General features: G+C 45.0%; 2 protein-coding genes across 2 annotated transcripts; both read left to right on the plus strand.

The window, feature by feature from the left end:
* Window positions 1-1539: 1539 nt before the first annotated feature.
* Window positions 1540-16425, plus strand: ENOX2 (ecto-NOX disulfide-thiol exchanger 2; the record flags this gene model as incomplete). The annotated part of the gene is made up of 12 exons (XM_079541993.1): window positions 1540-1636; window positions 5262-5417; window positions 5951-6157; window positions 6503-6736; window positions 7437-7649; window positions 9164-9270; window positions 11765-11879; window positions 13185-13366; window positions 14056-14163; window positions 15477-15585; window positions 16093-16178; window positions 16294-16425. 12 exons carry the CDS (start codon window positions 1540-1542, stop codon window positions 16423-16425), a joined length of 1746 nt encoding a protein of 581 aa, XP_079398119.1.
* Window positions 16426-19368: 2943 nt separating this feature from the next.
* On the plus strand, window positions 19369-23814 carry CHMP1B (charged multivesicular body protein 1B; the record flags this gene model as incomplete). Its single annotated transcript, XM_079541856.1, has 8 exons — window positions 19369-19374; window positions 20158-20349; window positions 20702-20848; window positions 21658-21726; window positions 21827-21934; window positions 22712-22755; window positions 23175-23247; window positions 23770-23814. The coding sequence occupies 8 exons, from the start codon at window positions 19369-19371 to the stop codon at window positions 23812-23814; spliced, it is 684 nt and encodes a 227-aa protein (XP_079397982.1).
* Window positions 23815-24266: the final 452 nt, after the last annotated feature.

Consider the following 24266-nt stretch of genomic DNA (forward strand, 5'->3'; position numbering starts at 1 on the left):
TTTGGTTCAAACGTGCAAAATTAGCTTTTCTTCCTGTGTGTGATGGCTGGCTGTTGAAGGATCTGTCTCCTCTTTGCTCTGTTTCCCTGTCTCTCTTGCAGATCCCCAGCTAGATCTGCCAGCTCTCCTTCCTGAGGGAACAGATTGCTGAGCTCTCTTCCTTGGCTACAGGAGGGCTCAAGTGCTTGCCAGCCTCCTTGATTAAAAATAGCAATAGCAATTGCAAGCGAGGCACGCCTCGTGTTTTTGCTAGTAAATGAGCCCAGGTAAAGTCACTACTGGTGACAAACCAGGCAAAGCTAAATGTCTATTATGGGTTGGAAGAAACAGAATGAATTTGTGGCTTCCAAGTTTCTGAACTGGGAAATACAGTGCAGTGCAGGAGAGGTGCACCCTTGCTTTAGAGCATCGTGCAGCTTGATTTTTGTGGGTCCAGAGAGGGACGGTGAGAATAATGTTTGTAGATAATATTTTAAATTGATGTGAGTATAGCAGTGAGTGGGGCATACTGGGGATGGCAAACAGGAGGCATAGCTGCTTCGGGGGTCTGAAGGATGCCAGCAGCACGTGGGACAGGACGTTGTTTTCGTGATGGTGATATTGAGGCATTGCAAACTGTTATAAAGTATCTGAATCTATTTTTGTATTTCAGGCTTAAACCATCTGTCCTTTGATCCTGCCAGCAACAGCAAATCTCTGCAGTTTGGCAGCCTGAGTGGTGCATGTGTGTCGGAAAGCCCAACTGAGAATGGGAGTGATCCAGGCAAGAAGAGGAAGAGAACAAACGTTCCTCCAGGTAAGCCATGTAGCAGCTTGATATCTGGCAAAAGAGAAGGTGTCTGTGTAAGTGTAGACCAAAGCCAACTGCTGTGCTGAGGTGTCAGTGTAGAAGGTGCCCTTGTGAGGCCTCACCTGCAGTGCTGCCTTAGGCCTGGGGTCCCCAGCATGAGAAGGATGTGGAGCTGTTGGAGGAGGTGCAGAGGAGGGCACGAGGATGATCAGAGGCTGCAGCACCTCTCCTCCGAATAAGATCAAGGGAGCTGGGGGTGTTCAGAAATGTGTAATTATTCTTTGCTTCATTTCCCTGTTCAGCATGGAAGAAATGTCTTCAGTTGGCAGTGGAAATATTCTCTGCATGAGCAGACTGGTTGTCTCTGATTCCAGTGCATTTGTGGCAGTTTATACACGCAGAATACTTGTGCCTTCTTCACAAATTCTTATCTTTAATCGGTGTTCCCTCAGGATCCCTTAGAGCTGTGCATTGTAATGGAAAAAACATTTTAAGTGCTCTTGGAAGTCAGTGCTTTCATACACCTTGCATCCCTGAAATGTCTTCTGCTTGAAGGGAGGTTGCTTTTTTCAGACAGACCTTTCCTGTGCGGTGGGGTCAAATCTGCTTTTGTATGCTGAAACAGCAGAGCCTTGCTGAGCAACGTTTGTCCTACAGAGCAATGAAGGTGTGCACTGAGCTCTTAATCACCTTTTTTTTTTTTCCTCTCAGCAGATGGTGGCAGAAATCTAAGCCTAGACTCCATTTCAATGGGCTTGCCAATGTCAGACCCAACTGCCTGGGCCACTGCGATGAACAACCTGGGGATGGCTCCCATGGGGATGACAGGACAGCCCCTCCTGCCAGGTGTGAGACTTTATCCAGACTGTGCCCACCTTTTCTTTCCAACGTGTCTTTGGGAAGAACCTGTGTCAGCTGAGTTGGATTAATGGGGTTCTTATACGCGGTGCACGTTTATAAGCTGCGTTTATGTGTTGATGTCAGTGAGCAATATATCTAGAGGCTGCTGAGTTTTTGAAACTGGGTTGAGAAGAAATACATGTTTATGGATGCAAACAATGGCTACTGGGGTAGTGGGAAGGTGGGTTGTACCTGTAGATAACTGCAGCAGACCAGCAGTGGAAGTGTTTCACGTGAGACATGTCTACAGAGCTCAGGAAGCCAGTGATACCGAGTAAAGCGTTATTCTAAGCTGAACTAAAACTGCATAGACTGAAGGGTGGGAGGGAAATGATGAGGAAAGCAATAAGGCAGTAAAATGGATTTGGCAGAAGATAATGGAGGATTTTGCTCAAGAAATGGCCACCTGGTAGTGTGGAGTACTGCTCAGAGGTGAGTCAGCCTGTGCCCAGGGTATGTTGAAGAGCTCCTATGTGGCAGCAGAGATGTGCTATACGTGGTTTCACGGCAGTGTGGTGGGCCTGTGAACCAAAATCCTGAGTTGAAATTACTGTTTCAGTCCTCTGCTACAATTGAGCACTTGAGAAGGATGCTGTCCCATGCCTGAGTAACTGCCTTCATGCCTAAGGAGAGAGTGCCTGCGTTGGTGGCACTCTATGATCCTATTACTCCTCTGGTGGCACAGTGCAGGTAGTTTGCTGTGCAGCTGAGCCTGTATTTAGCTAATAGCATCACTGGATATAAATTTTGCATGCAGTCTGTACTCTTCTGTTCCCTAGGCCTTGTTTCACATTTGTCTTTGCTGTAAGAGATGCTTTCATGCATTTTTCTCCTATTCATGTATATGTGTCAAATAAAAGTCAGCAGAAGTCTGTCCTGGGAGAGCACGCAAGTTTGAAGTTGCTTTCTTATTCCCTGCTGTAAGAGCAGGGGAGACTTTAAGCTTCCAAGTAATTTTTGTTCTGATCCTTCTAAGATTGGACTTTGAGATCAGGAGTTCTGCTCCCAGGACAGATGACTCAGAATGGTTTAGAAGGAGCACAGTGTGTTTTTGAGACCCGAGTGCAAGCAAGCAGAATGCTCTGGTGAATGTGGATCTGTTATAAAGCATAATGGTGAAGTTCAGACCAGACATATTTGTAGTACCAATGAAAGAGGAGAGGTGATGGAAGATTGAAATGAGTTGGACCATCTTTGCTCAGTGTCAGGTGAGACTAAAGTTTCAGGTCACGTTAAAAAATTGTTTGAAAATGCTTGAGAACTTACTAGCCTCGTTCTGTTTCTACAGATGAAGTAAAGCATGTAGTTGTGAGATGCTTTGACAAGACTACAATGTCTAAAATGAATACACATCATCTTTCACGCCATCCAGGTAATACTAGTTTTATATAAAAGTTCTCACAAACAGCAAACAGCAGCTGCCAGGCCTGATGTTTTTGAACCTCTTAGAATCCTTGAGGACTTCTTTTTCTTTTTCTCTTTTCTCCTTCTTGCTAATGGAGACTGGCTTTTCTGAAGTAGCATCACAAGCCTCTCAGATGCTGGCCTGTAGCCAGGAGATAAGCTTATTAACAGGAAGAGAGCCCTAGGCAAGATGGTGAGTGGTCCAGTATATTGCTGTTGGAGCAGTAGAAAGTGAGATTCACCACAAATCCAAAGACCCTGGGATCTGTTTCCCCCTGTATGTACACCTTTTACCTTTCATTATAATGTAACTACATTCATCTTCTCTGCTACTTCTTTTGCTTCTGTTGATTGTATCGATTCATGCTTTCTTTTAAAGCTTGAATCAGAGAAATTCCCATCCTGGATTTCTTATCCCTCTGATTTTTCCAGCTCCTGTTTTTCCCAGCTGTCTCTGTTTTCTGCCAGTGAGTGCTGAAATAATCTTGATCTCATAGATGTACCTTTGCCAAATTGTGCTGAGAAGGTGAGCAGATCTTTACATTCTAACACGTGGGCGTTTCAACAGTTGCTGCATTTTTCCAGCAGGTCACTGTTGCTCCATATCCCCCCTTATCCCCGCAGTGAGAGCGTTGGTCATTCCTCTTCCTTCCAGCTTGTTGAACTGCAGTTTCCTTTCAGTGGTGATGCTGTTGTTTCAGCTCGGATCAGGAACTTGCTCAGAAATAGGTCTTTTGTTTTTTCCTCCTGCCTTCTATCTTCAGTGAGCGCGACCATTGAAAGTCACAGCCGTTCACAAGGTGACCTTCCTCTTGATGTTCAGCAGGGATCTAGGGTGGGGTAGCAAGACTTTCCCTTTCTCTGAAGTCTGTTTCATGGTGGAGCTTTTGCTTTGGGTCTGTTGGCACCATTCATGTGTGGCATAAAACGAACAGCAACACTTGCAAGCAGAGCATTGTAGGTAAAGTGTGTAAAAATGTAGCCCTAGGCATAATGTTCAAATTACAAAGGAAAATAAAGCTCAGCTACCAAACTGAGACATCCTGTTTGTGCACTAGGAGTTCTCTTGCTCCCAGATCTCTGTGGAGCCAAGCAGGAGCTGGTTTTAGTGTTTGCAAAGTGAAGAACACAGAATCGTTCCTCTGCCTTAGCGATATGAATAGCATTGAAATGGTGCCAGCTGAAGATCAAAGGAAAATGCTATCTCTGCACCACTCTGCTCTGCCTGCTGGCAATTTTCATCTGTGCCCTGCAAAATTAATCTTATCTGCTTACATCTGTAAAAAGCAGCCAGCTTCAGCCAGTTCTGCAGCGCTCAAAACTGCACATTCAGGGTTTGGGTCCTTCGGTGCTTTGGGGAGCTCCTGTGTCTTCAGAGCTTCTGCTACAGGGAGAGGAATGGTGGGAGGCAGTAGAGAAGGTGATTCGCAGCTGGGATCTTAAGCTGCTAGTAGCAGCTGGCCCTGGTGGTGCTGGGTGTCCTTGGCTGCTGATGTTATCAGCTCAGGAGTTTTCTTAGGAAGCCATTTGTTTAAGTATACATTTTCCATTTTGGTTGCCTGAAAGTATTGATTTCCCCAAGGTTCACAGCTTCTGAGCAGATGAAACACCTCATGTTTGACAATTCTTTTTAGTTGTAGTTGGTGTGGGTGGTAAATCGAAGCAAAAAGCAGAATAGCATATTTCTTGTTTAGTCTTCTGACTATATCTGAATAAAGCCTAGGAACAAGTTGAGCAGCATAAGATGTGTGTTACCACTGTAGGTTGCACTTAATGGGAAAGTGTCTCCTTAAGCACTGCTGTCCATTTTACCCAGAATTCTTCTAGAACTTTCTTAACTGACGTTCCTACACTTTGTTTGAGTAATATAGTATTTACTGGGAAAGGTTCTGGTGCTAGATTGGAGAGGGTACGTATGGAATGGAAAGGGGAGCAGTTAATGTGAACATAGGAAATGTATTTGTTCTGAGGCAGTTGACAATTTCTTAAAAGTTATTTCAAGGGAACAGATGTGAAGTTCTGCTGAGGTAAGTGGTCATGTCCCCTCTCTCTTGTTTACTCAGGTAATTTTCACTGGTGTTTGTAGATGTAGTACTTTACTTGCTGTCCAAATGAACAATTACTGTACGAGTTCAAAACTGATTCCCTTGTTCTCTCCCCCATTTAGATTTTGATCCTGCTCTTGGAATGATGACTGGAATCCCTCCAATCAATCCCATGATGCCAGGCTTGGGGATAGTCCCTCCTCCCATCCCTCCAGACATGCCTGCTGTGAAGGAGATCATTCACTGCAAGAGCTGCACTCTTTTCCCACCTAACCCACGTAACGTCTGTTCATATTTTTGTCCCCTTTCTATCTATGAATTTTTGTGTCTATATAGAAAAGTACGTACATAAAAATGTGTACATCAGAGAAAAGAGTCACGTGGAACCCCTTTAGTGACTGGCCAGACCCCTCAGCCATTGCATTATGTTTTTTCCTCATGTACCTCCAGCCTCCCTGCTGGCAGGCCACCATAGGAAGCTGAAAAGTCTTTGTGCAAGCACTATTCAACAACCACTAAAACATCTCTGTTATCAACATTGTTTTCATCTTAAAGCCAGAACGCTGCACCAAATCAGCTGCTGTGCAGGAAATTGACTCAACCCTGGATGTTCAGTTTGGAAGCAAGCTAGTAAATGTGTTTGTTGTATGGCACCTCAGCAATGCTTGGCACAACTGTTTGTCACTCAAGTCAAATATACTGGGGCTAACTCATGCATTTGAAGGAAACCAAGACATCTGTCAGTGCAGCTGGGCAGATGCATGGAAATTGTGCTGACAGACCTGATCTGTTTTTGTTTTGCTATCTTCAGATCTGCCCCCCCCAGCAACAAGAGAGAGGCCCCCAGGCTGTAAGACCGTGTTTGTTGGGGGGCTGCCGGAAAATGGAACCGAGCAGATCATTATGGAAGTGTTTGAGCAGTGTGGAGAAGTCATAGCTATTCGGAAGAGTAAGAAGAATTTCTGTCACATCCGCTTCGCTGAGGAATTCATGGTGGACAAGGCGCTGTATCTTTCTGGTGGGTATATTTCTGTCTGAGATGGAAGCTTAAAATTCTGGGCTGTGGGTGTAACGACTTCTGTGTGATTGCGATGATAGGCTTGATAGCCATTTGTCTCACGTGGTGTCAGTTTGCCTCTTTCTCTGCTCTTTATGCTTGTCTGCTTCAATATCTAAAAGCTGCTCCTGATAGGAAAGAGAGCAACGCTTCGTTACCTTGGGTACTGTAGAACCCTGCAAACTATCAGCTCTTCTGTTCAAGGTCTTGCTATCTTTGTGGGAGTCACAGGCAGGCAGAGGCAGAGGGAGGTTGTACCCGTGTAAATCACCTATCCTATGTGAACATTGTTGTCATCACCACCAGGCTATCGCATCAGGTTGGGTTCCAGCACTGACAAGAAGGACACTGGGCGCCTGCATGTGGATTTTGCCCAGGCTCGGGATGACCTCTATGAGTGGGAGTGCAAGCAGCGCATGCTGGCGAGGGAGGAGCGCCATCGCAGGAGGCTGGAGGAGGAACGCTTCCACCCGCCCTCCCCACCTCCTGTTGTGCATTACTCTGACCACGAGTGCAGCATTGTTGCGGAGAAGCTGAAAGGTCAGTGGTTCTGTGGCCTGCAGCTGCCTGTCTGCACAGGGTCGTCTTATAAAAACAAACGTACGCCTGACTTTGGTTTCTTCCAACCCATTTTTGTTTGTGTTTAAGTGATGAGTTTAAATCCTGAATCCAGGGTGGTGATGCACTGGAACAGGTTGCCCAAGGAGGCTGTGGATGCCCCATCCCTGCAGGCATTCAAGGCCAGGCTGGAGGTGGCTCTGGGCAGCCTGGGCTGCTGGTTGGTGACCTGCACATAGCAGGGGGTTGGAACCAGATGACCATTGTGGTCCTTTTCAACCCAGGCCATTCTAGGATTCTAAGGCTTTTTTTCTGTCGCCTCAACCCCATCTGTGGCCTGATTCTTTCAATTAGAGGATATTTGCTGTCACGAAAGAGTACATCTAAATAGGCATATAAAGTTATCTCATACATTTCCAGCAATTGATTCCTCTCTTCCTTATGGTGCCTCTACAGCTTTCTGTCAGCTTGTTTCCATCCTTGTGATTCTATGAATTAGGTTTGGACTCCTTTGTGTAGTCTTGTGTTTGGGTATTGCTGTGCTTTTCATGAACCCAGGGCAGCCAACCTGAGCAAGCTGACCTTTAAGAGAGGGCAAGTCAGTGGCAGCAGGAAAAGGATCTGAAAGCTGCACAGGCAAACTTGTGCTTCCGTGATTGAAAGATACCATTTCTTGCTGCAGATGACACTAAGTTCTCAGAAGCTGTGCAGACCTTGCTCACCTGGATAGAGCGTGGAGAAGTGAACAGAAGGACTGCAAACAACTTCTACTCCATGATTCAGTCGGCCAACAGCCACATTCGCAGATTGGTGAACGAGAAGGCAGCGCATGAGAAGGAGATGGAAGAAGCTAAAGAGAAGTTCAAGCTTGCTCTCTCAGGGATTCTGGTTCAGTGTGAGTAGTATTTCTGCACTGAGTGTTTGCTACCTGTTGTTGTAGAGAGGATGCTTAATTTCTAGAGTCTGGTAAGATCATGCTAAAAACTCACCAGGGCCATAAATGACAATGGCTTCTATGCAGCTACAGTTAATTTATAAGCATATGTCATTAACTTGGCAAAAGTTTCTTGTGGTGCCTTTCATTAAAGTCAGAGTCCACATCTGAGGGGAGGAGAGATGAATTCCTAATGTGTTTTTTTTTTTTCCCTCTTTTAATTATAGTCTGTTAGTAATTTTATAATCTTTTCAACACTGCACTTCTGTGTACAGACAAGGTAAGTTCCTGGTAATCTGATGGCTCAGCGAAATGTGCAGGATTTATTCATCAAAGGTAGGATGCATTAGAGTGCTCCCAATACCCTGTTGTCAGTCACAACTGAAGTTATGATGAAAACCTATTGCAGAACAGAATTTTGAACCTGAGTCCCAGTACTTTATTAGATCAAGGAAGAGCTGTTGGCTCTGTTAGTTCTAGAGTGTGATTTATAGCAGTCCTCAACCCATCTGTAGCCTGTTACACATCTCTTCTTTACTAAGTCTGAAATATTTTTTTAAGAGTACTTTTTTCCATAGCTTTACTAAGCCTCCTTGAACCTCTTGGCTAGGATGTGAACATTCTGAACTTTGGCTTTATATTCGTTAATTTAATTGTCTAGTGTTTGATTTATATATATTTTAATCTATCAAAAAATATGGGCAAACGGTCCAGAAGAAAAAGCAGTATGCACTGCAGAGTAAGTAGTAATAGTCAACTGCATGCAAGTCACCTCTATAAAACGCCTAGTTGTATCTCAGGCACGTCTAGATTTATTAGTTAATCTAAGGAGCAGAGAAATGATTTCATTTCCTAAGAGTTATACCTACTGCAGCACCACAGGTGTGGGGAAAAAACAGCTGGGTGTACCTTCTGCTGTTGGTTGAAATCTCCTCCCAGGGGAGGCGCTTCTTATTTACGAAAACCTCTGCAAATTTTCTAGGAAAATATTTTAGAATAAGTCCAAGGAAGGAAAAAGAAGTTGCTGCTGGATGCGTAGGACGCAGCTGTGCTGTTCTTTGGGACTGTACCCACTGGGCCTCAGAGCATGCAGAGTGCCAGCTTTCACAAGTTGTGAGAGCAAATGTTAGAGAGCAAGTGCTGTCCAGGTGTCCAGGTCCAGGTGTAGCCATTGCACTGATAAATGGTGTTGCACATGGAATGTTTTTGTCAGTGCAACGTGTGCCTTCCTTTCTTCCCGCTGAGTGCAGATGCAGTTTTCCCAGCTGAGCGTGGCTCTGTGCTGCTGGCCTGGTCAAGTACCCGCTTTCCTTTCCAGGCACAGAGTCCTGAGCATGGCTTCAGCACAGTACAGTGTTATAACGAAAGGTTAGCCAAACACCTGCCTGATTCCACTCTTTTACTCCTTTACTCCTCTTGTTCGCCCTCTCTGGATGATATTCTGGCCTGATTTGTCTGCTGATTTGATACTACAGTCGAGCAAATAGTGGCCGTGTACCATTCTGCCTCCAAACAAAAGGCTTGGGACCATTTCACGAAAGCTCAGCGTAAGAACATCAGCGTGTGGTGCAAACAAGCAGAGGTTGGTAATTTTTTATTGTGCTAGATCCTCCAGCCAGTCTCTTTCTTGTCAGGATATTGATTTTAAGTTTGCACGATGCTCACGTGGATAACAACATCTTAATTCACAGTGTAAGATGGGAATTACTCGGTCGTCTCTTGTTCCAGGTAATGAATTTGCTGTTAGCATTTGTGTTACTAGTAGCAATACGTTCAGATCTGTATGCTGATTGAAGCTGGATATTGATCTGTTTTTAATGTTAAAGCAAGAGGTATTATTTCTAGAGGGATATTAAGGGAAAGAAGATAAGGATTACCACTGACATCTGTTTTGTTGCATTTCTACTGATCGACTTGAGAGATGGAAATAATTGCAGCTGGACAGTCTGAAAGATTTGAGGGAAGGTATTCTCATATTTGTACATTTATTTCGTGCATTGATGTTGCTAAGAGGGGAAATAAGGATTTAAAGGTGGTGCAGGAGAGAGTGAGGAGGGGGTGGTGAAAGGAAGTGTGTGACTCAAACATCTGGTAGATGTCTGCTGGGATTGTAAGGGAACTGAGCTTGTGTAGGTTGGGAAAGGGAAGGCTGAAAGGGTCCCCACCAGCAGATTTCTGCTATTTAAAGCAGGGGGTCTCAAGGAGGCAGAAATGGTCTCTTCTGATAGCCGCACAGCATGAGGGTGAGCTGCAATGGGCACATGTCACGACAAGGGAAGTTCCATTTGGGTTTAAGCCTCAAATTCTGTTCCTGAAAAGCAGTTCAGCCCTGCAGAAGAACCCAAGGTGACAGGGGAATCTCCATCTTCGAGTTCTGAGTAAGGCCCTTGGCAGCCCAATTTGCAGGGAGCACTTCAAAGAGAGCCAGAGTGAACTTAAAGACCTTAGGAAGTATTGGTTCCAGCCCAAGCCTTCCTGTGATTCTGTGTTTTCCTTATGTATTATGTTCCTTATTACAAAGAAATGTGTTCCAACAAAGCTAAAAGTCACCTTTGACCTTTAAAATAATTTTAATGTCATCTGTAAATCTGGGCAAAGTGAACGAGTTGGTGGTAACTGTTTACCCAAAAGCCATTTGTCTGTGGGGTTGGCTGTATGCAGGCCACCTTTCAGCATAGCTGCAACCTGAGAAAAATGGGAGTGTTTGCAGAGCTTGATAATATTCAGTGAATGCTCTTTCGGTAAAAAGCAGAGGAGTGATCCTCCACAACTCTGTTAAACTCTGAATGACTGTTTTGGGAAGTTCACAGCTGAGAACCCCCCATGACATTGCACTTCTGGGGCTTTCTTTCCAAATCCCACTGAGTTAGTCCTTTCTTAGCAGCTACAATGGAGAAGCTAATGTTTGTTCTTATACCCAAAAAGCCAAGTGGAGAGTCTTGATTCAGGTTACGCCTCTGCTTTGAGCCCTAGTGCTGCTGTTTTCTTTTCTGCTTGCCTGAGATTACTTACCATGGTTGGGTTGGGAACGCGCTCTCCATTTGGAGTGGTCTGTTTTTCCAAGGTAAGTTCTCGCAGTGGGAAGAGGCAGCAAGACCTGTTATGAGGCATCTTCCAGGAATGCTGCTGGGCTCAGCGTGCGTTCCTTTCTCAGGATTGTTTCTGAAAGGAAGATGGCCCCCCAACATCTTCTTGCTACAGTTTTTGTTGGAATTCAAGAAAAGCTTGGAGGAAATTGAGGAGAACTTGGAGGGCAGCTTGGGGAATGGGTGTGTATTGGGAATCATTGGGCTGGGTCAGGGTCTCTGCTGCTCTGTCAGTGGTGATTTAAGGTGGTTTTGCCAGACAGTGCAGGTGGGTCTTGCAGCTGAGGGCAGCTCATGAAGAAGCCATTGCAGCTTGAGACTTGGTGGAACACCATACTGCTATAACTACCAGCCAGCTTCTTTTCTTGCTTTGGAAGGGCCTTACTTGTTTTTCTCCTCTCTGATGCTTTTCTTTCCCCATCCATGGCTCCCCTTCAGCCACAGAGCAGCCTTGGTACATCCTGCTGTGCAGCCTTGGCCTCACTGTGTGCTGTGCTCTCTGCAGGCTCTTTCAGCTTCTGGGCCAGCTTTTAGATTTTAGCTGTTGGGCAGAATTAGTTAAAAACAGTAGGAACGTTTCTCTGGGATCTTCAACCCAGCTTCCATTGTATGTGTGGTCTCCAGGGCAGGCAGCAGTTGTTTTGGCACTGAAACCAGCCCTGTCCCTCCTGCTCAGGTTTGCTGTATTCTTGTCCTTTCCCCCTTGTTCCCAAGGTATCATCCAGGCTGAGAGTATGCTCATTTTCCCTGAGGCAAAGGAGAGCATGGCTTAGAGGGAAGATAGAAGAGTCAGAAATGCCAGTCATGCTGATAGATTGGCTCACGGTAGATGATGTTCTTGATTGAGTAGACTGCCAAAAATTTCTATCATTTCCCTTTTCCTGTATGATGGAGCTGTGTTTTGCAGACTTAAGACTTCTGCATCTCTTAATCCATACAATCTGTTCCTTATAATCTGCATTTAAAAAACATCTGGTTTCTGAACCTTAGGAGATTCGTAACATTCATAATGACGAACTAATGGGCATTCGAAGAGAGGAGGAAATGGAAATGTCTGATGAAGAAATAGAAGATCCATCAGAAATGAAAGAAACGGATGAATCAGGTAAACTCCTTTTTGCAGTGGTTTGTTTTGGGAGCCCCGCTCAGATCTGACTGTTCAGGACAAAATCAATAGCAGTTTTCTGCTGCTGAGGTTTAACAGCATGCAGTCTCTAATACTTGCTTTGCCTTGTGTTAGTCTTGCTAAACTTTTGTGCATTCATACAAACTCTGATGGACAGTAGGAAGTTCATAGCACTGTACCAGTACCAGGACTTAAGAGGAAGCTGTAGGAAACCTTTTTACAGGCAAGCACAACATCAAGGGATATTGGTTATTTAAGCAGTGGTCTTCATAGCTGTTTCTGTTGCTGTCAGCTGCTCTACCTTGTCTCTTCCTTTCTTCCAAGCTCCTGATGTCTTTTTGAATTTGCTGGTAGATATCCTGCTGCAGCACATTCTGCAATCATAGGTACAGAACATACATACATGACACTCTTCCTTTTGCATCTGAAGGTTGCATTATGAGACACAGAGAGAGAAGAAGACTGCTTCTCCAACCAGCTGTTATTTTGTAATCGTTTACTGTGGCTCCATTGAGCTCCTGCCAGCTCAATAATTCCTGCTGCACAAGTTTTTAAATGTGATTATAATTCTCAAAATCCTTGTCACTGATTGTTACTCATCATCTCCTGCTGAATTAGGGTGAAACAGCAAGTTAACAGTTGTTGGAGTTATGTATTGATATTAAAATATATCCTACATTATCCACACCCCCCAACCTTTCCTCACCTCTCCTAATTCTGTAGCCTTTTCTGAGCCTTCCAAGGGCAGTGTCCAAGTCCTGCATAAGTGCCTGAGCAGGCTGTAACCATGGCCCAGGTAGCAGAGGAAAACAGCAAGGGCAGGTGGCAGAGCATGTACTCCACGTGGTGGATATGCTTTGAAACCTGCTGAAGCTATCTTTGCAGTGCTAATGTCACATAACCCCGTTCCTAAATTTATCAACACCAGGCTGATGGAGCTGTTTCATCCCATGGCTTGATGGGGATCATCTTTTGGCTGAGGGTGGCAGTAGAGCCTGTCCAGAGTCTTTCAGCTTTTCTGATCAGGAAACCTACTTCCTTGCCTACATCGTTATTTTACTCCAACACATTCTTTTGCCTTTTCCCTTTTTTCCCCCAGGTTAAATACTGCTTTTCCCCTAAGGAGATGTTCTTTGTCCACAGCAGTGTGTTTTTCTGAAGAGTGGTTGCAAGAAACTCTCTTTAGTACTGTGGATTTGTAACTGAGACTTGGGAGTGTCAGAGGTGTGAGAGCCAGCTCATGCCCAGCTCTGATTTTTGATCACTGCCTGCCTTGTTTTCCAGCACTTGTGTCACAGGTGGAAGCCCTGAAAGAAGAAAATGACAGTCTGCGCTGGCAGCTGGATGCCTACCGGAATGAAGTAGAGCTCCTAAAGCAGGAGCACGGCAAAGCCAGCAGGGATGAAGACACAACCAAAGAGCAGCAGCTGAAACTTCTCCAGCAGGCTCTGCAGGGAATGCAGCAGGTGGGCCTGGGCTTCCATCTAGCTGTGGCCTTGCTTACAAAGACAAGGGGGCTGTGGTGCAGGGCACAGGCACAAGCAAAGGTGTTCTGTTAATCCTACTTTATGAATTCCATGTGTGATGTTGGCTGTGACTCCTGGAATAGTGAGTGTGCTGACCTTCCCTCGAAGCCCTGTGAGATCCTGATCGCTGCCATGAGCAAAAAGGTGGGAAATCCCAACTTGCTCTGCAGCCTTTTCTGACGTTTACTGGGCTTTCATTCTCACATGGATTTGTAGATCATGTGTTGCTCTTTGGGATTTCCTTAGGCCAAATATCAAGTGTTTAGGTTCCTTGTAAGTCTTAACAGTATCCCTTCATGTCTTAAACCAGACTGATAACCAAAGCATATAGAGTACACGATAGTCCAGCTATGCACTTCATTAACATTAGAACCTGCTGTGGAGGCTGTGGTTCACTGAAGGAATCTGAGGTAGGCACTAACTGCATTGCTGTTTGTAACATCAGAGGTGGCTGGAGGAGCCTTTTCTAATCACCTTCAGCTATTTGTGTGTAAGGAAATGGCAGGAATTGCCAGACAACAGATTTTCCTTTTTGCAGGTGTCAGGGAGTTAAAGTTTCTCTATGTGCCACTGCCAGGATAAGTAACCATGCTGAAAGAGCTCTGAACTGTTTAACTTTTCTCTTCCAGCATCTTTTGAAAGTTCAAGATGAATACAAAAAGAGAGAAGCTGAGCTGGAAAAAGTGAAAGAAGACAAACTAAAAATCGAAACGTTATTAGAAACCCTTAAGGAGCAGGTATGGGACTTCTTGATCCTTTCTTATTCTTCGATAGTAAATGCAGTTCTTGCACTTCATGGCCTGTAGCATGTGCAAGGAAGGAGAGGGTGTAGAAGATGCCTAGCCTTGCTTAGGAGAAGTGGCCTTTTGAAAGGTAGAGAAAATTACCTGATTAATTGGAGGTTGCATATCATAAGTGAACTTCCTGATTGCTTCATGTAACAGTGAGGCAACCATCAGAAGCAACTGGATAAATATAAGGCTGTATTTTGTTTGTGGGTTTGCATGTGAATCTAGGCTTGCTTGGTCCTCTCCTCCGTAGCAGACTCAATTATATGGGTACCTACAGGATAGATGAGAAGTATTGCAGAGCACTTCTCAGGGAGGACTGTAAAGCAATTGCCTTTGGACCTTTCCTTCCCTGACTTTGTATCATTAACCCCACCATTCTGTGCCTTGCTCTAGGGAAGGTGATAAATACTTAGCTTTTTAGTAATTAAAATAGAGCTTGAATACCAGAGATCTCCAGTGTGGGAGCTTTGATGGATATTAAAGAACAAAAATAACACACTAACATCAGTAACCTTTCCTTTTCTTACACATAGCAAAGCATAGCAAATGAAGAGGACAAAGAGAGAGATGTTACTGATGGCCAAGGGAATGTAAGTAAAGTCTTCTGCTGCTTTAGTCAACATTTTATTGAGGGAAGTAGTGATATCTCATTGTACAATGAGCAATTGACTGCTGCAAAGCATACAGACGTGGTACATAATGGCCTGTCTATCAGTTTACAAGTTAAGAACTTCAAGTTATCCATAGCAACTTATTTTGAGGATAATAAATTATGTGAATTTACGTTTGAATTCAGTTCTGTGAATTCACGTCAAGGAGGGTTCTGATCCCAAGCCCTCTGCAGGCAGTAGGCACTTGCTTAATCATGCTGCCACTGTTTATGCATCTAAAAAATATACATGTGCATCTGAATTAGTTGCTGCAAGACTTTCTGTCTAGTCTAGTTTTGGTCTTCCAGGGCAGATGTCGTGTGAGTGACCAAGGATGATGAAAGTGCATGTTGTGGTGTTTTATTTAACATCATTAACTTCAGTCTAGCTTGGTTATTCAGACATGCAGGTTCTGATAGCAACATGAACATCATTCTGATGTGTTGGATGCCTTTTGCAATAGAGAGACAAATAAAGCAATATGATGGCTCATAGAAACAGGAAAAGAAGAATACAAAGTCAGGTCTTATTGAGCTGCTGCTTGGTGTGTAAGTGTGCTTCCTGTGCTGTCAGTGTGTGGAACAGGCCTGCGTGTTTTTTTTTCTGCAGGAGAGCAGTATGCCCAGAGTTTGTGCATGCAGCCAGGAGAAGGAGTGTCCAGTTGAGAAGACACTGAGCAATAGCCCTGTGAAATCAGAACGAGAAGCTCTCTTAGTTGGTGAGGCCTTTTGATTAGTGATGATGGTAGAGACTGAAGTGGTGGGAGTTCCTTCGGAGCGGCCTCTCAGCTGCTAGGGGCTGCCTTTTGTTTCTTGAGTTGTGCCCGTAGAGGTGGGAGTCCTGCAACCTACAACACACGGCCCTCTGCTGCTCTGCCCATTGACCTCTGTCTTTTCCTGCTCCTTGACCTGGCACAGCTGGAGCAGAGTTCTGCTTTCCCATTCTTTAGCCTTGCATCCCCACATTTATAATAGCTCCCTGCTGAATTCTGGTGAGGTTTGACATGGAGCACGTTACCATTACTTGGCAGGGAGTGAGAATGGTGAGATCTCTCCTGCATCACTTAGCTGTCGTTTACTTTGCAGCCCACAGACCAAACTTCACTGAATTTAAAACCAAAAATGCCAAATAAGATCCCTGTGTGCAGTGCCAGCAATGGCAGAGAGCTGGTGTTCTCAGCTGATGGTTCTCATGAAAATGACATTTGTGGCTTTCCTTTCCCCAGGAATAATTTCAACATTTCTTCATGTGCACCCATTTGGAGCAAGCATAGAGTACATTTGTTCCTACCTGCAGCGCCTGGACAGCAAAGTAGGTGCACCAAAACCTTCATTTCCCAATTAAACACCAATTAAACATGTTTGAATGCATGCAGTTGTTAGAGGGCTTCTTGTGTGTTAGTGAAATTTCCCTTTCCTTTTCACAGATTTGCACCACAGAAGTGGAAGTTCTCATGACCAGACTACAGACGACATTTAAACAGGAGCTGAGTGGGGTTGGGGCCAGTTTGGAGAAAAAATGGAAGTTTTGTGGCTTTGATGGCTTGAAAATGACTTGAACTTCAGCTGAACTGACTTAACACTGAAAGCAACAGCAGGATGTGTGCGTCAAGAAAATTTGGGATGCCTCTTACCTCTGTTTCTGATGATTATCTTGCACGCATGGGATAATAATGTAAGTGAAATTTTAAGTCCAGATTAGCACCAGGAGAAACTTCAGGTGCTGGAGCTTCTTTGAGTTATTTTGTTAACAGGCAAAGTGCTGTTTGATACATTTTGTGTACAAAGTTCATGTCTGATATTTTCAAGCACAGCATGTAGACCCAGTGTTTTGCCAATGTTGTATCTGTTTCGTGTGCCCAAATCTCTGGTTATCATTGTACCTTCTTTTTACTGATAGAAACATATAGACTATCCACTCAGACAATAGTTTTCTGGTTTCTAGAACCACCAAAAGGAAAAAAAAAAGGCATTTTTTTAGACCTTTATATGCTAAAAAAGTAAATATGTTTAAGCAGAAGATTTAATTGAGCCTAACAATCAGTTCTTTTTCATGCTCTTTTCTCTACTGAAGGTTTAACTGTTAAGCTAAGGTGAAGGCAGTGTCACCAGGAGTGTGATTATAGCAGTACCTCTGGGGTGTGCATTGCAAAATCAGTCTAAACAAACTTTTTGTGGGAGGGGTATTTAATTTTCTACTGATCTGGGAGGAGCAAAAGGCCTACATCAGACCTGTATTTTCACTGATTGTTTACCATCAAATTTCTCCACCTGCTTTGTTTTTGAGACTGATCTTCACAAAGTGTGAGAAGCAGCACAGACTGCAGCTTCCCAAGGGCTGTTCCTCGTGTTCTCAGTAAACATCAGACACTCAGCCCTCTGCAGAAGATTAGTAAGATAGACTCTGAAATGCTTTAACAATCAAAAAACCAAACGAAAAGGAATCCACGCTGTCATCAGACAGAGCTTTGGCAGTGGATACCTCCTGGAGTTGTAGAAGTGAGTGAGGGACCTGCATGTATCTTATTGTGGTGCAGGCTGTAGAAACGAGTGGAACAAACCTTTCTATTGGGACCAGGCTGCCCATGCTGGGGGGAGCTACCTGCTCACCTTGCTCCTGACACTGAAAGACTGCTACACTGGAAACCCTTTTAAAGAAATCTGAGTATTTGTGTCACTACAAGTGAACGTTGTATTTTTAAGGAATAAACATTTTTTATGTTCCAATCTCAGCCTTGCTGCTTTCTTTTTCCTCACCTGACTTGCATTGTCTGATACAGGAAAGGCGGTGCTCCAGAAGTAAGACAGAGGGTTGGAGGCCCTGCCCTTCGTGAGCCTGGATATTCTCTGCCCTTGTAGCAGACATCTGTTCTTCAATCTGCCCCAAGGCATATCTGTGTGTGGGGCTCCTTGCTGTGCACGCCCTCAAAGAGGTCAGGACTCACCTTCTGGCACCTTTCTGTCCTCTGGGCAAGGTGTGTGCAGGTACACACACAAATGCCGACATGGGTCCTGATCTAGCTGCCTTTCCATGACAGTTATCATGCAAATGCACACATGAAATGCTGAACGTTCAACAGACTTCTTGCTCTCAGAAGTAATTATCCCTTGCATCTTTTCCTGTGAAGTATAACTACGTTCCTATAGCTGCTCTGGATACGCGGTAAGCAGTCATTAGGTATAATGAAGTAGAACTCAGCGTTCTCATTTGTCTTTAAGCAGAGAAGCTCTAAGGCACTGCAGGAGAAGCTCACGTTGCTCAGTCCGTGCTTGCAGCCTGCAGGAGCACGCCTCAGAGCCCTGCATTTCTACGTTCTGGCGCTCCTCTAGGCTCTGTCGCACACTGACGGCCACTGCCGGGCACAAACCCCACCGCCCGCAGGCAGTCAGGCCGGGCCTGGCGCCCCGCGGAGGAGTCTGAAGGAGAGGAGACTGAGACCGAGGAGACCGGAAGTCTGCATGCACACTTCCGCCTCGGTGCTCCCGTCGGAGTAGGCGGAAGAGGGAGCTGCCGGAAATGGGAACTACCGGAAGTAGAAGCTACCGGAAGATAGCTGCCGGAAGTTGAATCTACCGGAAGAAGGAGCCGCCACAGAACCGGCAGAGGGAACGAAAGCGGCCGAAGCCTTCCTGCCCTGCCCTGCGCCGGGCCGAAGCGCTGCTGGGCCGCCATGTCTAACATGGAGAGTATCCTCGGATCGACAAGCAGCTCTGTGGGGCGGGCTGGGGATATGTGGGCGGGGTGCGGTGGCGCTTTGCTCTCCGCGGCTGCCGGTCCCTTCGGAAGGCCTCGGTGGGGCTGGGCTGGGGAACGCCTCGGCGCGGGGGAGGTGTGAGGGAAGGAGTGGGCGGTGTGGTGGCCGCGTGTGGCCGAGGCGGGAGGTCGCTGCCTGAAGCCTTGATCGGGAGGAAAAGGTTTGGGGTTAATGGTGGGAGCTGAGGTTGTGGTGGTTGTTAAAGGAGAATGGGAAATGCTGATTTTGTTACTGATGGTGAGCTCGGGCCTGGCTGGTTTCACTGGGGCCTGATCTATGTGACTCAGGCAGAAAACCAGTTTGTGCTGTGCTGTGCTGTGCTGTAGGACCCTGCAGATTGTTCTAAACACTGGCGACCCACAAAGCGACAGGCAGTGGCTGCTGTGCTGATGGCACGTTGCTCCTCAAGTGTTTGTTTCCTGAAGCCTGACTGCTGTCAGCTGCACAAACTGCTCTTTGTTTCCTGGTGTCAGAAAGAAAGTACAGCTGAGGAGAACCCTTATGGGTGAACTTGAGCTTTCTGGCTGTATGCAGTCATCATAATACAGAGAAGTAGAAAAGGCTTAAAAGACGACAAAGATCTCAGTGTAGCTGAAGCGTGCTGCTGGTTGTTGTGGTAGGAAGAGGGGTGGAGGTTGGAGCAGGTGACTGTGAGTCACCTCATGGCTGGTGGTGGAAGTTTGGTTTCGATGAGGTTGTGCAGCTGCAAGGAAGGAGCGAGGCTGTGTCGTCATAGGAGGAAGAGCCATGGAGGTAGCAGAGTGCCAATGGTAAATGTGTATCTGATGAGTAACTGGGGGAGTTACTTCAAAATAAGGTATTCTGAAATGTTCCTTCTCAGTGCAAGCAGGTGTGCAAGTCAGTGTAAGCAGGTGATCTCATATTTTACCTGGTTATTCTGGTCTCTGACCCGTTGTATACTTGAATGGACTTCAGTGTGTTTTCTTGTTTGGTAAATGGTCTGGTTTGTGACTCAGAGCAGTTCATTTATTGCTGCAGAAAGAAACAGCGACCCAGATTTTAAAGAAATGAATGCAAATACAAGCAGCAAATTCAGTTTTATTGTTGTTTTAGCTCCCTTAATAGTTAATGAGTCCAGATGACAGAACTGTTGCTGCTCATGTGACACAAAGATGGAAAGGCTGCTGTTTAAGCCTGAGATCATTCTTTGGCTGGGAAGGGCAGCTCTGCCTCCTGTGTTATCCTGGGTGCGGTCAGCAGAGCCAGCTTGCAGTTATCCAGGAAATTTGTCTGTTGTTCCATAACACTTTTTTGGGGGGGCTGAGGAGGATCCAGGCAGGCCAGTAAGCTGCTCTTCCATTGCTGTGCTTTTCCATTTCACTGGGAGCCAGAGGCTCAGTGTGCGTGAGTGAAAGGAGCACAGTGAGCCTTTGATTTCTCTTGGGGGGTGTCTGTTTTGTTCTATGTATCAGTCTGAATTGGATTTGCTGTTATGTGGAGCCAGCTGGGATCTGAACTGCTTTCTTATGGCCCAGTAGGATCAATAGGATGAGTGTCTGTTCTAAATGTCAGTAGAGCAGTGCTAGGGTTGGTAGCACCTTAAACAGGAGAGCAGGATGGTACAGAGGAAGGATCGATCCTGTTCATGGACCCCTAACTTGTGCTGCAGAACACCTGTTTAATTTGAAGTTTGCTGCAAAGGAACTCAACAGGAACTCAAAAAGATGCGACAAAGAAGAAAAGGCTGAGAAAGCAAAGATTAAGAAGGTGAGCAGTGGGGCTGAAACATCTTCAGGTCTGGTTACATCGTGTAGCAGAATCTGTTACTGTTTCCTGGCATGCCTCCTGATAGCACTGATAAATGCTTGTGGCTTAAATTACATACTGTATGTTTTCCCATGCTTATTAATAAGTGTGAGGATGTGTTCTTCATGAAGAACTGGTGGCGTTTAGCTGCTAAGAAAATTGTCTTAGATCTATTTTGTTTTAATTAATAAAAATATATAATAAAAATACATTGATGTGATTAATTGATGCTTTTATAAAAAATAGGCTGTTAGAAAAACATGCTTATGAAGATCCAGGAGAGTTGGAATGCTTTTTTTCTTCTCTCATACAGGCCATCCAGAAGGGGAACATGGAAGTTGCACGAATACATGCAGAAAATGCCATCAGGCAGAAGAACCAAGCCATTAATTTCCTGCGCATGAGTGCCAGGGTTGATGCTGTGGCAGCAAGAGTTCAGACTGCAGTGACAATGGGCAAGGTAAGTCTATTTGAATGCATCCTTGGAAAGGATTAGTTCCCTCTGATCCTCTTGGGAGGGACTGAATTCCATCTGTAATGAGCTGGAAGGTTGGTTTCACATGTGTCTGTTAATAAGTCGGGTGCTGGAATCATACAGTAGAGGCATAGGATCTCCAAGGTTGGAAAAGACCTCTGAGGTCACCCAGTCCAACTGTCCAGCTGTCACCAATACCTCCCCTGAGCCACATCCCTCAGCACGACGTCTGCACAGAGTCTAAAGGAGCTCTGCTGGCACTTGCTCCTTAGTAATAGATGTTTCTTTGCCATGACTGTAGCTTGTAACTCATTAATTGCTGTTATTCGTGCTCCTAAGGAGATCCCTTCCCAAATACATGCAGCCATTTGTAGGACTTCTGATCCCAGGAATCAGATTCCCAGGAGAATGTGGTCACTGTGTGTGGTGGGGTGGGCTGTGCTTGGGGACCTCAGAGGGCTTTTCCAGCCTTACCTTTTTAGCTCAGGTGATCTTTTACGGTATGTGGCTGTGCTGCTGCTCAGGCACAGTTTGTGCTGCCCTGTGATCTGTGTACCTAAACACATCTGTTATCCTTTGACAGGTTTTGAGACCCTCAGAAGTTAATGCCATATTTTAGTGAATGAATGGATTTGTAACGTTTCCAATGGAAGGACCCTAAAAAAAGGGATGTTCTAGATGGCAGTAAAATATGCCCTGCTATTTGGTACTGTAGGAACTGGGTAGAAGTGAGAGGGCTCAGTAAGAAACTCATCATTTTTCCTCCTTGTGGTGAATTCTTGACCTCGTTTCAGGTAACGAAGTCGATGGCAGGGGTGGTGAAATCCATGGATGCCACTCTGAAGAGCATGAACCTGGAAAAGGTAAATGGAAACTTTTTGTGGAGGCATATCTAGAAAGTTCTAGGAGTTGTGCTGCTCTTCTGTTATCTGCAGCTCAGTGATTCGATTTGTATTTTTGTAGATATCTGCATTAATGGATAAATTTGAACATCAGTTTGAAACACTAGATGTGCAGACGCAGCAGATGGAGGACACCATGAGCAACACTACAACACTAACAACGCCTCAGGCAAGAATACTAAACAAAAAACTTTGTTCAAACTGCATGGAAAAGTTACGTGCTCCTTTCTGCCTGCTTTGAGGCACCTGAAGTGTTTTCACCTTCTGCTTCTTGATGAGAAGAGAGTCGTTCAAGTTACAGCCACAGCGTGGCGGGTCATGCAGTTGCATTTTGCTCTCTCTCACTTCTAGTAGCACTGATTTTATATTATCCATTGAGATCTTCAACCCTGCTGTGGAATGAGCAGTGCTTTGGTGAGCTCTTGGTAAAGCTTCTTAGCTGAGATACATTCTTAAGCAATGCTTAAGGTAGTTTAATGTTCCTGGCACCTGCCAGCTCCTGGTAGCCCAGAAGATGTTGAACTTCATCAGAAGTTTTGTCTGATGCTCATTGGAGGCAGCGCTTTGTAAATAAACCTTAAACCACATCTGTTGGAGATGGGCTTTCTTTCCCAGTGTGCAGAGCACTGGTTTAATGGTTTGCAGTCAGCAGTTGATAGCACTGCGTTCGGAGATGTTTGCTTTGTTTGCTAACAGCTGACTGCAGTTCTTCAGGAGCATTATTTCTCAGACGCTGAAGTTCAATGAATGGGCTTTTAATAGTCAGAACTCTGCTGGCTTTTGAGTTCATGCAGAGCCCTCTGGTGGTTAAGCACAGTTTTGTTAAAGATGTTTCACTTTAAAGCAGTGTTTTGTTTTTTAAGATCTGTTCTGGCAGGATTGAACAGAAGAGCTCAGCGTGAGCTGCAGCAGCGCAACTGAGCCAGTTTTGTTTTCTTTTCTCTAGAATCAGGTGGATATGCTTCTACAGGAAATGGCAGATGAAGCAGGGTAGGTAACACCAACCCTTCCAGGCAGACACAGAGGTGAGGTATCAGTGCTTCAAATGTGTCTCTTGGAAGCAGACAAGCATCAGTAACTTTCCTTTCACCCCTGGCCATCAGTCACTGTTTATAACTTAGCTGTAGGTTTTTCTGTCTCTATGTCACTCGTATGCATGGTGTGTCTGATATATTACTGTTAAACTGAAGTCTTGCTCTGTCCTGATGCTGGTTGCCATGTGTGGCTTGTCTTGGTGATGAAACTAGCTTCCTGGTTGGGCTGTCTAATGAGCAGGTCTGCAGTGTTCATTGGGTGCCAGGGATCTCCTGCTGTCCCAGTGTTGCTCAGTGTGTCACTTCTTGTACTTCTTCCTTTAGCCACGTGTGCCTGACTTTTGTTCTGGTTTTGTACTTTTCTGTTATCTGTAGCCTTGATCTGAACATGGAACTACCTCAAGGGCAGACAGGTTCTGTTGGTACAAGCGTTGCCTCAGCAGAGCAGGTAAGTTAAGACTCAATAGAAGTCAATGTTTCTAAAGAGCTGTGGAACAGAACTCATGCTTCACTCAGCCAGAGCAAACTTGCTAAATTCTAATTAGATTTTGGCAATTCAAAAGAAATAATATGTAATTAAAGCAGTCTTGTAAGCACAGTAATTAAACATACGTTTAGTTTAGTGGATGCATAAAGTTTAGTTATTTCCAAATCTTTTTTGTATGATTGTCTGATAGAGTTCCAAGCTGCTGAGTCTCCGACCTGCTCCAAATGTAATGAATCCTCCCAACTCCCTTTCCATACACAGAGACCGTGCTTTTTTATTTTCTTTTCCCCATTTAACCTATGAAAATCTTTAAAAGATGAGTGTGAAGCATTCTACGTTTGCCCTAGGCAGCTTAGAATTTCTTGTTGGGGCTTGGACTCGATGCCATCTGCACGCACGACTGCAGAACCCCACAGTGACCGCGTGCTTGCCGAAAATCAGTGTTCCTTTTACTGATAGTTTCTTTGCTTTGCATCTCTGCAGGATGAGCTGTCACAGAGGCTGGCCCGCCTTCGTGATCAAGTTTAAGTTAAGCAGAGCTGCAGCCCTGGCTGTGCTGTCAGAATACTGAATACTGAGGTTTCCCCTCTGCACTCGAAAGGTGCGCGCAGTGCGGCGTAGGTGTTCCAATATTTGTAACGTAGGGTTCTTCACTCTGAGCTTCTCCTCTTTCTAATACATTCAGTAATCCAGAAGTATCAGCTCTCTCATGTCTTTTTCTGTACATTTTGAAGTTGATATATTTTTGGCAAGCTTTTTTTCACTGAATCAAGTTGATATCCTAAGTCAGCCCGTAACGCCGGAGCATTCTAGCTGAAAGGAAAGCAGAGTGCTAATGATAAATATTTTAAATTATGAAGTGATTTTTTTTTTTTTTTTTTTTTTTTTTAAGTTATGAGAACTGTTTGTGGTTGGAGAACTGATATGTTCAGTTCTGATGATTGTAGTAGCCAACTTTCTTATATAGCCACGCTCCTGGA

Source organism: Tetrao urogallus (genome assembly GCF_951394365.1).
Source record: "Tetrao urogallus genome assembly, chromosome: 13".
Taxonomy (NCBI): Eukaryota; Metazoa; Chordata; class Aves; order Galliformes; family Phasianidae; genus Tetrao; species Tetrao urogallus.